At 37.2% G+C, this 15,974-nt stretch overlaps 1 protein-coding gene across 1 annotated transcript in view; it reads left to right on the top strand.

Annotated features, from left to right (window-relative positions):
* Positions 1 to 1,000: 1,000 nt before the first annotated feature.
* Positions 1,001 to 15,974, top strand: part of LOC104469416 (inaD-like protein) — a gene marked incomplete at its 3' end in the record, with an annotated part of 42,929 nt that continues 27,955 nt past the window's right edge. The window contains exons 1-9 of the mRNA XM_010083905.1: positions 1,001 to 1,022; positions 1,105 to 1,271; positions 2,932 to 3,123; positions 4,481 to 4,620; positions 6,390 to 6,588; positions 8,258 to 8,386; positions 10,126 to 10,338; positions 14,119 to 14,227; positions 15,350 to 15,435. Coding sequence (XP_010082207.1) covers positions 1,001 to 1,022; positions 1,105 to 1,271; positions 2,932 to 3,123; positions 4,481 to 4,620; positions 6,390 to 6,588; positions 8,258 to 8,386; positions 10,126 to 10,338; positions 14,119 to 14,227; positions 15,350 to 15,435 — 1,257 coding nt within the window. The remainder of the gene's footprint in view (positions 1,023 to 1,104; positions 1,272 to 2,931; positions 3,124 to 4,480; positions 4,621 to 6,389; positions 6,589 to 8,257; positions 8,387 to 10,125; positions 10,339 to 14,118; positions 14,228 to 15,349; positions 15,436 to 15,974) is intronic.

Raw genomic sequence — 15,974 nt, forward strand, 5'->3', positions numbered from 1 at the left:
GAGAGAGCCCCTGGGATGTGCTTACCCTGCTATTACATTCAGATGCATATGAGCCTTTCTACTCTCAAAGTGAAAGATTAAAAAAGTAAATACAGAGCTTTTTAAAAATATATATGTCTATTTTTGTTCCAAAATAGTTCAGAGTTTATTATTCTGATATTACAGAGTTATATACTGGGTAGAGTTAAAATTATGTAAATTGTGCTATTAAATGGCTGACTTCTTTCAGAGGAGCTTGTACTAAGTGAAGAAATCTTGTTTCTTGTGTATGTTTTGGTATAACTGCCTTTAGATTTCAGAATGACAGGCTCCACATCAATGTAATAGCATGCAAGTAAGAGCACAAATTTATCATCGATGCTAATTGCATGTCTGTTGTTTTTCTGCTGCCATCTAGGCCTCAGCCCCGGTTGGAGACCTGTTCTGTTTGGCACTGTAGAGGAATGTGATAAAGGATGTTCTGCTCCATAAAAGCTTGTCACATACATAGAAAAGAGAAAGGCAAGCTTATGTAGGAGAGGAGAAAGGGCTTGTTTCACCTGTTCAGCACCAGGGCTGCAATTGGAACTGACCTCCTGTGGAAACATGTTGGACTAGGAATTGATTTGGCCAATTTTAGGCCTTGCCTTAACTGTTTCTCAGTTTTATTGGCCGATGTCTGGTTTTATAATCTGCATTTTTTTCTCATATTTGAAAAAGTTGTTCATATTCTTTCCTGTGTGTGAAAGGAAAAGCATATAGAACAAGGGAAGATTTTTGGATGTGCTGAGGCTGCAGTGCAGCTAGTTGTATTGATACCTTTGTTGGATACCTGGGGCAAACAACAGGGGGTAATAGTATTTTTTAATTAAATTTGTTATAACTAGCTTAGTATTTTATTATTGCATTTATTGACTTTTGTATCATTAACATTCTGCTCAGATATTTAATTTATTAATTTGATTTATTTTTTTAAACCTCATGTAGGTTATTCTGAATGATTCCAAAAGTACCCTTCAACATGCCTGAAAATCCCGCTGCAGGTATGTCGACTGAAAGCGAGTACCTTTGTTAAGCAGTGAGAAATGAAGCTCCATTCCTAACGTATACTCCTTTGTGGTGTAGATAAACAGCAGGTGCTGCAGATCCTGGATCGCCTGCAAGCAAAATTGCGGGAGAAAAGAGATTCCCAACATAATGAAAACCTGATGGTTCTGCGTAACACTCTCAGGAGCCCTTTGTTTAACCAGATACTGACCCTCCAGCAGTCCATCAAGCAGCTGAAGGAACAAGTGAGTGGAACATCAGTGTGATGATAACTATAGTGAACTTGGGATTTAGGGCATGCGGGTGTGTGGTGTGTGTTGATGAGGGCGCTCTCATTAATAAGCTGTAACTTTATGTGAGTGAGTGTTGGCCCCTTTTTTTTTAATCTGGTCAAACTGGTATCTACGGAGTCACTGCTGAAATGAGGAGCGTTGCAACAAACAGGTCATGGAGCAATGTGCTTTGAAAGGGACGCAGAAGAGGCGAGTGTTGAGAACCACATCAGTCGGAAAAAAGTATCTGCAAAAGACATCAGCTCTAGTACTTTGAGTTCTGAACAGTTGGAACTGAGATCCTTTGTTTTTTCACAGAAGCTAAATACTGTTTATCAGCTAACTGGCAGCATCTTTTCTCTTCTTAAAAGGCGTCATCACTTAGCTCCTGATGTACAAGAATGATTAACCTGTTTAGGCAAATATAATCTAGAAACCCACCCCTGAAGATTTGCCAAGCTCTGATGCAGACGTACCCAAGCTATCTTTAAAGTGACCTGGCTCCAGCAGTGGAAGGAACTTGTGTGGATTGATTTATAATGCCAGCTGACACTTAGATCTTGTGGACACGGGCATCAATGACACATCTGCATGAACAGTTCTCACTGTGCAGTTAGCAGAGTCAGGCATGCGAAGTTAAAATCAGGGACTAACTTAGCACACCCTAAGCAGCAGTGATCCCTGTCTCTGCTCCTGCTGCACCTGCCCAGGACAGGGGGGATGAGGCCACCTTTCTCTCGTTGCTGGATGTGTTGCACGTGTTCCTGCCTGGGTGGCACAGTAGTGGTTGTACCATTGATTCTCCCTTCTCCCCGTGTTCACAAAGGTGCTCTGTCTTCTCATGTTCCTTCCTTCCAAAGCTTGGATGCATGTCTGCAAGCTATTAATGTATGAAGATGCAGGTATGTCTAAGATCGTGCTTTGTGACTGTGCTATAAGGGATTTTAATATCCAGAATGTTTGTCATTATAAAATCTAGAAAATGTTGTTTTTCTTGGGATTCTTTTTAAGCTTGTCCTTCATGAGCAGTTGCATTCAGGATGGGATTTTTCAGTTTACTGGGAATATTTCTGCGTTTCTTCATCGTTATCTGTCTGGACTAGACATGGAACTGCAAGTTCTAGCAATGATAACATGTTCAATGGTAGTTAGTTTGTACCCTCGGCTCTCTCCGGGGAGGAGATAATACAGAGGCCTTTGCTGGCTGACTAAGTGACTCTTAAAAAATTTGGATTCTTGTGCCAAAATCATCTAGGTTTGCCTGACAGTTGCAACAGTGCTTGAGTACCTCTTTAATGTTGTTGCTTTTGCATGTGTTGTTTCTGGAATATCAGGGTGAAAAGAGGATAAGGGGCATGGGTAGGGAAGCAGAATGAAAGAAATGCAGTGGAGTAGAAACATGGCTGAAACATTCAAGGAATTTTTTTTTTCCCGAAAAAACAGTATAAACTTGATATGGTAGCTTGGTTATAGCTTATATATTAACATTGTCTAATTTATACAGGTGTGTGAATAGGCATATAGGAACATATGTATGCTTGCTTCTTTGGCAGTCTTCACACAAGATGATATATGTGGAAATCTCTTCTTCTGTTTTTAATAGTTTTTCTACATCTTTGTTCATTTTCAACAGCTCAATTATATGCCTCCTGACCATTCAGTAGATTTTGATTTTACTAAGAGAGGACTACTAGTGTTTGCTGACAAATCAGTTGCTGCTGGGAGTGTCTATACACCTCGCAGTTCACCTGAGGCCAGAACATCTTCCTTCACTCCAAACCTGAGTGTTAATGAATTTAATGCAATCATCCAACAGATGGCAAAGGTGAGGCTCTCGGGTTTAGTGAACCAAACTTGTTTTCTTTTAATATCAAACATTTTCTTGCAGGCTTTTGCAGTACATTTTCAAACGTGCTCTTTTGTTGTGTATCTGGGAGCATGGTGCCTCCTAGCCAGTAAGAGAGTCAAAGTGCTGAGGATAACTTTTCCTGTGAAAGATAATGTCAGCAATGGAAAGTGATTTGGTGGTGGGGTTTTTTTTCTTTTTTCTTTCCCAGATTTTTTGGTCTTACTTGCTACCAAACACATCAATGTAGAAATCTCAGTTGCCAGAAAGTGTTTTTGGTATTTGATGACACTTAATTGAAAATGGACATTTTCTGCAGAAACTTGTTTTGATGGAGGGACTTGTTTTATGAAGTATATTTTAAACTGGAAATGCACCAAATTTTTAAATATATGAACAGTGCAAATGATTAAAAGAACTGGCATGTAATATTTTATTTAATTCCTCGTTTAGTATGTCTTAACTTTGCCAGACAGATGCCAGTTTCATTAACATGGGATGTAGCATGTACCAGATGCTTACGGAAGTTCTACAGGTGCAGACATCCACCCGTGTGGGATTGGCATTTATACCACAAATGTGTTGTTCTGTGTTACTTTGAACCATTAATTTAATTGGTTAGTCATGCATTTCTATATTAAGTAACTGTTGCTAATTGCCTACCTTAATGTAGCTGTAATATTTTGAGCATAACTCTTCTCATTAGTGTGTCATTAACTCATCAGATAAAAGATTTAGCAGTAAAGACCACACATTATTTTGGATAAAACAGCTGTGATAGCAGTGCATTCTCTAAGTAATATTTCCCAGTAAACAACCCCAGAAATCTTGTGTTAGAACTGGAAAGCAGGCAGTCGCAAAAACAAACTTTTTTTTAACAAGTGTGAAGTTTTGGGAGGGGAAGGAAATTAATTTCTGTATTTAAAAGCTGCAATCTTTTGAAGGCACATCTAAAAATCAGCATTAAAAGCAAGGGGAGCCAAAAGACAAATAATTTAGCTTAGCTGTGCAGCATTTCCAGAAATCCCAAATATATTGCTCTAGACAGCACTTCGTTCATAGTTTTCATCCAGTTTGGAATTCATCTCATAATGTGAATGAAGTGTGAAAGCAGCTCTTAAATTCCCTGAGGTTTCAGAACCTCAGAGTGCTTGCATATCCAATACTCTGCTATATTAAAAATAATAAATGGAGGAGCTTTTATAGAAATAACATATTCAGTATTTTGCCTTTGTTTAGTCTTAGGAGGAGAATAATTCTCCCAGTGTTCATAAATTTTAAACTAGCTCATTCTATTGCATTAAAAATTAGTAAATCTTTTTTTCTGTTTTATTAGGGGAGACAAATAGAATCAATAACGATTGAAAAGCCTTCTGTTGGAGGTCTTGGATTTAGTGTGGTTGCCCTTAAAAATCCCAGCTTGGGAGAAGTTGGTATCTTTGTTAAGGAAGTCCAGCCAGGAAGCATAGCTGACAGGTGAGATCTTTATAATTGTATTGGAAAATTGCAGTATGTCCATGAAGGGAAAAGTCAAGACTTTCACGCTGAAAACTCTATCAGACTAACAGGTTTGTCTGGGTTATCTGGTGGGATATTTTGTTGGTGGTATCTTGAATTCTGTCTTTTCAACTAAATGGACTCATGTTTTGAGGATCAAATTCTCAGATGAGTTTTAAATATCCAAGCCATTCATAAATGGAATTTCCAGAAATCATGACTCATTTAAGAGAATCTTGAGTACTGATTAAAAACAAAAGAAAATTCGGAAAAGAATACAAGGAAAATAAAAATTAGCCTCCCTTTGAATTTTTATGCATCGTGTCCCTGAAAGGATTTTTTTTTTTCCCCCTTGTTTCTTTATTTATGTGCCTATGACAATGCCCTATTTATAGCTGGTTTTACTGTTTTTTCCTGGGTAAATTTAGATCCAGTCCTCCCAACAGATCCCTGCGCAGATGTCATCATAGAATCAAGGCTTCAGGCGGTTTCTTGCCGTATTGTCTGTGGGTTTTCACCCAACAACAAAAGAGAGAGCAATCCTTTAAAAATAAAATGTGATTGTAAAACCACAAGAGTTGGCATGAGACAAATGCAGTGCTTGGAATTATGTTTCAAGAAAATGTGTCTAGATTTCAAGTCATTGGTGTCACTTTTTAAATAACACATGTCAGGAAGTGCCAACACAGGATGACAAAACGAGTGGGGAGAGGTTGAAATGATAATGGCTATGGGCCCACAGAGAACACACCAGAGAACACTCAGAGAAAAGCATATTAGGTTCTTTCAAAGTGGAGACAGATGGACTGATCTGGATGTCAAAGGAGGGTGAATATCTCACTTTAGGATTTGATGACCTGCTGCTCATTTTCTTTGATGAGAGAATCTAAAATATGGTTAGTGCTTGAAAAAAAGTGATTTCTGGGAAACATCTTAAACATTGCATGATGCAAAGTAAGTTTAAAATGTGTTAGTTAAGATGTGCAGTTATATTGTTTTGGAGTTTATAAATTTCGTTAGCATACTTCCCGTTTTGCTTCTGAGACAAGATCTCCTGGAGACTTTTTTTGGATTCCTACAGAGCTTTGAAGGCAGTGTCTGTCTATGAAACAGTTTGGTCTCATGCTCAGAATGAATATTTAACAAAGGAGATGAGTGATGGTTTCTCTCTTGTCACAAATCTAAATTCATCACTAGGGTGAATTAACTGTGAAATTTATATTATCTTAAGGTAATAGTTGAACTGTGTATCGCTCAAAGACAGTTTGACGTGTGACGTTTGATACTGTAAATTTTGAGTAAAATATAGATGCACAGCTCATCGATCTTTAGATGAAATAGTGAAACAAAACAATATCATAGCCTGAGGTGTGGGTACTTAGAATCATGTAGTGCTAAACATAATGAAGAATAGTTCCTAGTTCTTTGTAGAACTACAAAAAATTTTTTTTCTGCCCTGTAATTCAATATCATCAAGAAAGGGTGATGGAATTTCCTAGAAGCAAAGGCAAAAAAATGAACAAATTTCTGTACCATGATGAAGTTGGAACAAAGCATGGCTGGGCAGTTCAGTACAGCGTGGATTGCATGTGTATGTCAGTGGAGACAACCTAATAAGCAGATTTTTAAAATATAGAAATATTTCACGTTGCATAAGTGTGTATTTTGCATGTTCATATTGCAATTACACAAGCCTGTTGTGAAGTCGCTATGCTGCATTTTAAAGTTTCTTTTAATGTTTTGTTAAGGGATCAAAGACTGAAGGAAAATGACCACATACTGGCCATTAATTGCACCCCATTGGATCAGAACATTTCCCATCAGCACGCTATTGCCCTCCTCCAGCAATCCACAGGATCTCTACATCTGGTTGTTGCTAGGGAGCCAGTTCAAGGAAACAGCAGAACTTCGTCTGTCTTATTAAGTGATATAAATCCACCTGAGACCGTGAGTTGTTGTAATACTGTCAAAATCAGATTTTGAACTATGCTGGATATTTTTTTGTGGTTGTAAGTGTTTGTGTAAGCAAGCTTTGCGTATAGGGGTTTTTTTTCTTTAATCAGATTTTATATGTGATGACATTTCATTTAGACTGATCATGCAGTAAGTATAAGGCTTGCATTGCAAAGCTGCGTGACGTTGTTATAAAATAGATCCTGAGTTTTTATGGGATAGCAGAAGCCTTAGCAGATCAACATATTCTTAGCAGCAGGGTCTGTTCAGCATAGGCTGGGTAAAGCATGCTTTTACGAGTATACCCAGCTGAAACCTCCTTGCGCTCAGCAGTTAAAGATGCTCTGATTACATCTTAAAAGAGTGTAAACATAACCTATCATGAGCACTGCTTGAAATATCCCAACCAATTTAAATCTAAACTGCTCAAAACAAAAAGCCATGCCTTTGTTTTAAAAACAAACAAAAGTATCTGTTAAAGAACCTCTCAATCCCTGTTTATTTATCAGGGTGGTTTTTTTATCTGCAAAGTTCATTGATTGTGAACCCTTTTGTTTTCTTGAACAAGGAGAGATTGTCACTGGGACATATAATAAGCTAGGGCTGAACTTCCATCTGTGTTCAAACCATCTGGTCCAGGTGGCTTCGCTGAATTGGGTCGAACTGCACACCTTAATCCAGGGTTTGCAATATTGAATCTTAATTTATGATGCTAGTAGGTTTTGATGAAAATCTGGTTAAGAGCAGTGCTTTTCCTTATTCTCAGTAATTATTTCCCTCATGATTATTACAGAGCTAGTGAAATCTGAAGGTTTTAGTGGATAATCAATATTGTTTATAGCACTGAAAATTTTAAAGAATTAAACTTTAACTGCTTTTTCATTGAAAGATCTGCACTGAACAGACTAACAAAATAAAATACAAATATATATCTCTACAGGGGGTCTTTAAACTTCTTTTATGATATTTAACTGGCTTTGGCAAAGATTTTCAGTATGCTAATAAATCCTTTATTCACAGAACACTTAAATCTGCCTACTTCGCTCCATTTTGGTTTCTATGAGATATTAATCTGACAGAAACATTGGCTGAGTTTGGGTTGCTTAACAGCTTTGTTATTTTCAGACTGTCTTGTAGAACATAAGGTCACGGTACAGTGTGGCTTAGAAACATGCTTCCAATTCAGTATGGCAGAATATTGTACTGCACTATTAATTCAGCATGTACTGGTGGTGTTTAGAGTGTGTAAGTGAAATAACAGAAATGAGAATTTGGGCAACGCTGAGTGGAAACTAAGCCAGTGCAAGCTCCTTGCCTCTGTTTTTCTCCGTTGTTTGCAGTAATTTTGATTTATGAAAAACTAAAAGGGTAGTTTTCATTTTGGCAAGAAAATCTTAAAATTGCTTTTTCTTAGTTAAGCTTTTCCCTAGTATCCTGTTATCCTGAAACTGAAAGACAAAACGTGTGTTTAAAAACAGATGAGAAATCCCACTGTGTATTTATAAGGAAATGAAACTGACTGAAAAAAATCCAACAGATCTCCAATGTGTGGGGTAGAGAGAGAAAATTACTCTGATTAATTCTCGTCGTTCCTGGTACATGTGAAAGTGAGAAACATTAAAGATCAACTGAAATTAAAATCTCCTGTTTTTATTAATTGCAGATTCACTGGGGCCACGTTGAAGATGTTGAGCTGATTAACGATGGTTCAGGATTAGGCTTTGGAATTGTAGGAGGAAAGTCCAGTGGAGTAGTTGTAAGAACAATTGTTCCTGGGGGATTAGCAGATCGGGTAATTTGTTATATTATGTCACGTCTTGTTTGATTGTAAAGTATAATTAACTGGTTTTGACAGTCTTAAAATAAACTAATATACTTAAACAAAAGGAAGCTGATAGCATCAAAGTCTGAGTGCCAACATATACTTTACAAATAAATATGTTGAAGGTATGATTGAGGAAAAAGTCAGCACCTGATATGAATTAAGTTGTTTCTCAGACGTGCTTTAGCTTTTCTAACATTGTTGAACATGCAGAACTTCTGAAAAGTTGTCTAACCTTCTAATATTTTCAGTACATTTGATATTTTCAGCCTTTTGTTAGTCTGTGGGAGGACAAATACTCTTAATGGATTTGCACATCCTCTGTAGAAACTCTCCACATGAATTGCCAGGCAAGAGAGTCTGCTCTATTGATGTAATTGTGTTACAAGATTCAGTTTATAGATTGAAGATGTCCTATTTTTAGTGGGTTTCATTTTAAAGGGGTTTTGGTCCCTGCCTTGCAGTCTGACCAGTTCAAAGAGACACTTAGGATGGATGGAAAGCTTTTTGAAGTTACTGATATCTTTTGAAGCTATATGGGTAGTTTGTGACCTTTGATTGCTAATCTTTAAGGACTTGTGCTAAGTGTTGCTACGTTTCAGGAGTAGAACATGTGCAATATCAAAACGGATTTGGATTTTTAATGTGAATTTGGTCGTGACAGTTTACAATATTTGAGGTCTGGAACCCAAGATCTGGTAACATACAAAGAGGGAGGCTGAGGTACTTCCTCTAGTAGAGAATGGAAATGAAAACTGGAGTTCCAGAGAGCTTTACTGGAACATATTGGCTTTTGCTTGACTGCCTCCCTCCGAACCTGTCATGTCTAAATGAGTATTTTTTAATTATTGTGTAACACCTGTTTTGCTGTAAGGAATAATGTGTTTTGGCTACAAATGAAGCATGTAAGTTAAGAACTCACCACATCATTCTTAGCTGAATGAGACATCATTAAGAACATGTGAAATAATGAGCACATATACATGTTAAAATTGGATGAGTTTGTAAATGAGTTTGAGTTAGTCCTGGGAATAACTCTGCTCTGATTGCTGTATAAATCAATGCACCTAAGGCAGTGGAGCTGTGCTGATCAATACCAGCTGAGGATTTGGTCCTATGAATGCTTGCTTGTAATAGAAATGATGATGGAGGTCATGAATCATAATTATCATGTAAAAAATGGCTTGTGTGGAGTCTTGTTACCTTCAGTGGATTTACTCGCTCGAGTTGGAGCTAGTCATATAAGAAAAGAATTGCCAGGCTAATATAGAAATATTAGGAAAAACTGTAAAAAGTCCTAAACCAAAATGCTGTGCTTTTTTATTCTAACCCCTGTCTGATGAGGAGTGTTCTATGAAACAGCAGTACATAACAACCTGTGAGATTAGAAAACATTATTGTCCTCCGTTTTCTCCTAAATGAGAAAAGTAACCAATTTCTTAGGAATTCAACCTGTGTATCTTACTCAGCCTGGGAAAGGTTGATTTACCCCTGTTAACTACTGTGGAAGGAACAGTGCATCATTATGCAAACGCTGCTTTGAATTATTTACTAAGTTCCAGTAGTGGTCAATTTTATGGTATTTTCTTGCATTTGCTCTCATGACCGTGAAGATACCTGTCCACAGTTTCAATTTAGTAATGGAAAAGATATTTTATGTATTGACTGGAAACTTTTTTTTTTTTTTTCAATTTTATTTGTGTTCGAAGGATGGGAGGCTCCAGACAGGAGATCACATCTTACAGATTGGAGGGACCAATGTGCAAGGAATGACCAGTGAACAAGTTGCCCAAGTGCTGAGAAACTGTGGGAATTCTGTTAGGATGATTGTTGCAAGAGACCCAAAGTGTGAAATCATGGAGACTCCACCAGCCCTTGTGAGCTGGCCAGTCAGTACATTACCTTCCTTTCAAAATGGAAATGTAAGTATCTGGTGTTTCCTTATGACATTTTTAAGTATGTTTGTGGCTTGTGATCAGAAAGGAGGAGGAGAACAGAGTGTTCTGGAGACCTAAAGTGCTTCTTCTCTTGAGTTTCAAGATATCATGTGCGTGTATTTAAGTGGTCATTATTACAGCTCTACCGTCTATAATTTTTCCCTTTTTCCTTTATGTTATTAATATCTATAATCTCGGGATCGGAATGGCCAGCTTTACAGAATTTATTTCAGAGTGGGTAATTTAATTACCAAGACCATAAACGTTGTCGATAAATGGTACTTTTAGTTCTCCTTCTTAGCTCATTACATTTTTGCTAATCAATCATTTGTAAGTGGATTTAAAACTTGACTGTGAATTTCCCTAGTCTGAAATCCAGAGCGCCATGGCCACACCAGAATTATTCAGCACAATCATCTTTTTCTGAAACAGAAGTGTAATGTTTTCATAGTCTACGCTACTGTCTGTGATAGGAAATATATCTAAAAATTTTGAAACTTGTTTTAGCAAATCTTATCATGGTCATATCAAAGTCTCTTGTTTTTGAAGTCATTCTTTTCAGTTTTGAGTAATTAAAATCAACAAATGCTACACTAAGTGTACAGTAGGTCTCGAAACATAAACAAAGCTGTGCTTGTGTACCATCTGCTACTACTGCGCTGCTTAGATTTAGGTGTAGAATCTGAGTAGCCTTTTCTGTCTTGTCTAGTTTCTTGAGTATGAGTGAAGAGAGCTTTTTTTTTTTTTTTTGAAGCACTATTTTTAAAGGTCAGACTAGCAATCATATTGTTACAAACTCACCTTCTCGCTCACTGGGCATTGTCAGTGGAAAAGGCAGCCATGAGTTGTGTCTTGCCTCTCTCTGGACGACTGCTGTGGTTGAAGCTGTCAGTAAAGTCTTTTGGGTTCTTCTCAAGCTCCTCCTCTAGGAAGAGAGATTGGTGTAGGAGGAAATGTGAATGGCAGAGAGATGGAAGAAGGTAATCTATGGATATAAAGTTAGAGTCTTAAAAGTAGGCTTGTCTGAAAAAAGGCTTTCCTAGAGAATCAGCATCGTTATAAAGCACTTCTTTTCTGGCTGGGTCATATTTTCCAAGGTCCGTGTTAGGAAAAAAAGAACATGGTCCTAGTTTTGTTTCCTCTACAAAGAGCTGTTTTTCTGTCTTCAACCCCTCAAAGGCTGGCCTATTTGTCAGAGATTGACCCCAAGCATTATAAATGCTGCAGCCTTTCTAAAATATTCTTCCTTCTGGTATGTTTTTGGTGTCCTCCTTATTCCTGCTATGTAGTTTAGAGGGGAAAAAAAATCATGTTGCAATTTCATCTTTTTTTTTTTTTCCTGAATGCAATCTATTGTTTTCTGAACGGAATAGTGCCTCCATATTTAGATTTGAAGAAACTTCCCTTTCTGGTATTAAGAGAGATTTGCTGAAGTCAAGAATAGTGGCTAATCTGAATGTATTTATTAATTTAGTGATGATTTTACTGGTCCACCTTTCAGGTTGTCTCGGATTTACAACAGAACTTTTTCCTCTAATTTGTCTCTGGTTTCTGAGTACTTTCACTAGCTGTGAGCTTTGGAATAGAAATTATTTTCTTTTTCTTTTATTTGCAAACCCGCAGAAAGGCATTTTTAATATATGGTTAGGTTTTTTTCAGTTTTATATTAATATTTGATTTCCTTTAAATTTCCTGCAGTAGAGAATAACTGAAACTAGTTATGTCTGTGCCTTGGCACAGGAAAACAGTTGTATTATCTGTATTATCTCCAAGATACTGACAGCAGTATTAGCAGCCTACTTGTGCTGACTGTATTTAGGACTCTGTACTTTGATTTTTCCAGACTCCCCTTCTAATGTTTGCATTTTACTAGTAACATCGCTTAGAGAAGATTTCTGTAGAGCCAGAGCACTGACTATGAAGGGCTTTTGATTGTCGAAATAGCAGGACTGTCAAGGCCATAGCTCCATTTCAGATGTTGCTATAGGCTTGTTTACTGTTTTGGTTCCCTCTCCTAGAGATAAGTGACAGCATCAAAACTTATCTTCATCTCCATCAGTGTTTTATGGAGCAAGAGAGTTGGAGAGCATTTAATGAGCTTAATGAGTTGGCTAGTGGAGGGAGGTCTGTGTGATGAGAAAGGCGATAGCTATGCATTGATTTCTCTTTCAGTGAAAAGTGAAATAGGTGCAGCCATAACTTTGGCCTGCTTTTGATATAGGTCCTTCCGAAGCTGATATTTGGCAAGCATGTGATTAAACTTCTCTTTTGTTCATTCTCTTAAGAAATGTTTTCCAATTTCCTGGTCCATTTTTTGCTATTGGCAGTGACACTATCCCTCTTGATTTCATCACTTTAACAGACCTCACTCTGATCATCTCTATATTTTTTATTCCATTGAGTCATATCTGATTACTGAAAACAAACAACTTTATGTATTGTAATTTAACCCTTGCAATCCAAGATCTGTGCTTGATTGTTTTTCTCCTTGATAGCACCAATACCTTTAGGGTGTCCTGTTTGAATTCTGTCTGGCAGTTCTGATTTTTTACATGTCAGAGTAGAGTGGTTGCACATTGGGACATACCGGTGCCAGCTTTGTGGGGACTTTTTTCTCCACTTCTCCAGTGTAAGATCAGATATATTGTAATCTTAGCTGGTGGCTTTTATGTTTGGTTTTTTTTTTTAGTTTTGTTTTGGGTTTTTTTTGTTTTTTTTTTTTTTTGTAATTGTAGTAAGCAGAGGGTTTAGAGAACAGGTCATGTTATGTGCTTCTCAAGTACTGTTATGGGAAGTTGTCTTACCAGTTTAACAATGAAGCATCTACAAATTAATACTCTCCTCCTCTTGTTAAGTCTTGAAAGTAATTTTCATTGAATACGAAGCAATGAGTCTTCTGCTTCCCATTGCCTTAAACAACCTGGGGGCTTCCAGTGCTCTTTGCAGTTTGGTGGCATTCAAATCTGAACAGATCATATCAAACTTGTTAAGCTGATATGTGTAAGATTGACTTTCCGAATGGTTTTGTGGTTTGGGATATAGCATAAAAACAAACAGCAAGCTCCAACATCTACCTAGTATCCTGTGTTTACGTTTAAGTAGGGAACTGCTTCCGTAGTAGAGACGTGCCTACTATGTATACCCAGGGTTTCTTTCAGGGCATCGAACCTCTTTCTGTTTTGAGATCCCTTTCCTGCTGCCCCTCACTTCCTTAGTAGGTGATAACAAGGAGAGATAAGCATCCCTTTTTCTGTCAGAAATGTGTGATGTGATAACACTGTGTATTTATACCAGGTTTTTTTTTGTTTCTTAACTATCCAGTAAAAAGAGCTCAGGCAAGTGGAGTCATGACACTGTTTATCAGGACTAAGATATGAAAGGGAGAGAAGAAATTCTGTGAGCGTCCAGGTTTTCTTATGGGATTGACTGGGAACTTTGTTGTTACCAAGTGGCAGTGGAGTCCAAAGGGAAATTACCCTCAAGCAGTCTAATGAAAACCTTTGTTTTCGATAAAATATAAATAATATACCTTCAGAGAGGTATGTGGAGAAAGTATTAGGAAAGAATTTAAAAAGCAACTAGTGACTTTGTGTGACACCTTCTTTTCAGCAAATCTTGGACATGTCTCATCTGCAAATATAATTCCTCCTAAAACAGGAAAACCAAAATCACTGCTTGCTTCTGAAGATCTTAACCTGCAGTATTGTAATGGTACTGGGAAATTATGTGATTTTTTTTTTTGATTGTCTTGTGCTCTATTTATAGGATAATACCAACCTTTGTGAGACCTATGATGTTGAACTTATAAAAAAGAATGGGCAAAGCTTGGGGATAACAATTGTTGGATACACTGGCACATGTGATGGAGGTGAGTTCTATAGGATTTAGTAAAGTCTAGGGCAGAGGCTTCTCACGTACCCTTTACTTGCTATGGGCAAAGAGGATGGCCCTTCTTAGAAGCAGTGTAACCTCCAAAATATGTGAAGAAGGTACTTGGAGGGTGTGCTGCTAAGTGAAGTTCAGCCACAAAAAAGTTTTAAAGAGTCGTAATTAGCTTAAAAAATAATTTCCACTTCAGTGCTGGACTGTGAATTCTACATGCTCATGTTGTTACTGTGCAAGATGTTAGACTGTGACACACAGTGCCTGCATGTACAGGCTCTAACACAATCGGGTTCCTCTCCACACTGCTCCGTATTTTGCCCCTGTGGTACGTACATGGAACAATTCATTTAGCACATTTTAAGAAGAATTTCAAAAACAGAGTATCAGATGTTTCCAGTTTGCATTAACTTTTGAATGGCATCTTCAGTACGTACAAAATAGCTCAAGATGCAACTTTGGTTGTTTAATGAATTGTAGTTTTTTCAGGAGTTTGTGGAAGGGAAGGATTACTGTTTCAACTGATGATTGGGTTTTTTACTGTTTGTTGTTGTTTTGTTTTCATTTCCTTGTTCTAATTATAAGTTGGAATTAATAATCAAACATCAAACATGACAAAGGACAGCTTTTCTGATTTCCACGTTTCTCTTATGTTTTTAAAGAAAAGTCCTTTTTCATTAAGACTTAAAGTCCTAAATTCTTCAGCTGTAGGAAGACGATTAGAGTCCTCATCAAAGTACTTAAGCACGTACTTTACTTTTAGCTGAGATAGTCCTATTGAAATCGAATACACCATAGATTTAAGTGATTGTGGCTTAAAGCCTTGGTAAGCCCAAGGATGTATCCATGGAGGAGGTGGCCCATTTTAAGGAAAAAATTTTGAGGTCAGTTTACAAGTGATTGTGTCTGTTTTTTCCATGACTTATCCTTGGTCGTTCTGTGTCAAGCTGTGTGAGTGGTAATGTGCAAATGTTGGGGGTTTACAGAATCATAACTTTGTGGACAGAAGTAGTGTGTGGAAAAGGCTGTAATTAAAAATCTTATTAAGAAAAGAAGTAAATTAGATTAATGTAGTGACTTGTTTTTCTTCTTCCCCTCCTCCTGCCAATGGAACCTTCAGGGATTTTTGTGAAAAATATAATACCTGGTAGTGCTGCTGACCACAACGGCCAAATTCATGTTAATGACAAAATTGTTGCTGTAAGTAAAATAGTTGCTTATGTATGGTTGTAGAACTCATACTTCATTACACATCTCTGTGGTAAAAGAACAACGTAGTAAAGACTTTCTGAAGTTAATTAGACCTCCTCCTCTTTGCAGAAGAAATAATTTGGTGGTTTGTATTTGTTTAGGTAGATTTGTAACAGAAATGAGTTTTGGCTTGCTGTGGTTAAAATATTATTTTATATTCAAAGAAGTAGCAAATAATGCTTAATGATGAAAGAGGCAAGCAGTTGGATTAAAATATTTCAGAGTGGAGAATCTTGGCTTTTGGCCTGACGTAAAGATGAGCAGCATTAGCTTCTATTTGAAATCAATGGGATTTGAGGATGCTTAAGATTTTGCAAGATGTGGCACACTGTTTATGGCCCTTCCTGACTGTGTGTGGAAACAATCAAAACGTTAGTAATCACAATTTAGGTTTAAAAACCCAAACTTTATGTGTAGAAAAATTAAAAACTGTTGAATAACAGTGGATTGAATAATAGCCAATTTTGCATTCACAGTACAAGCAGGAA

Source organism: Pterocles gutturalis, unplaced genomic scaffold, assembly GCF_000699245.1.
Source record: "Pterocles gutturalis isolate BGI_N339 unplaced genomic scaffold, ASM69924v1 scaffold15475, whole genome shotgun sequence".
Classification (NCBI taxonomy): domain Eukaryota; kingdom Metazoa; phylum Chordata; class Aves; order Pterocliformes; family Pteroclidae; genus Pterocles; species Pterocles gutturalis.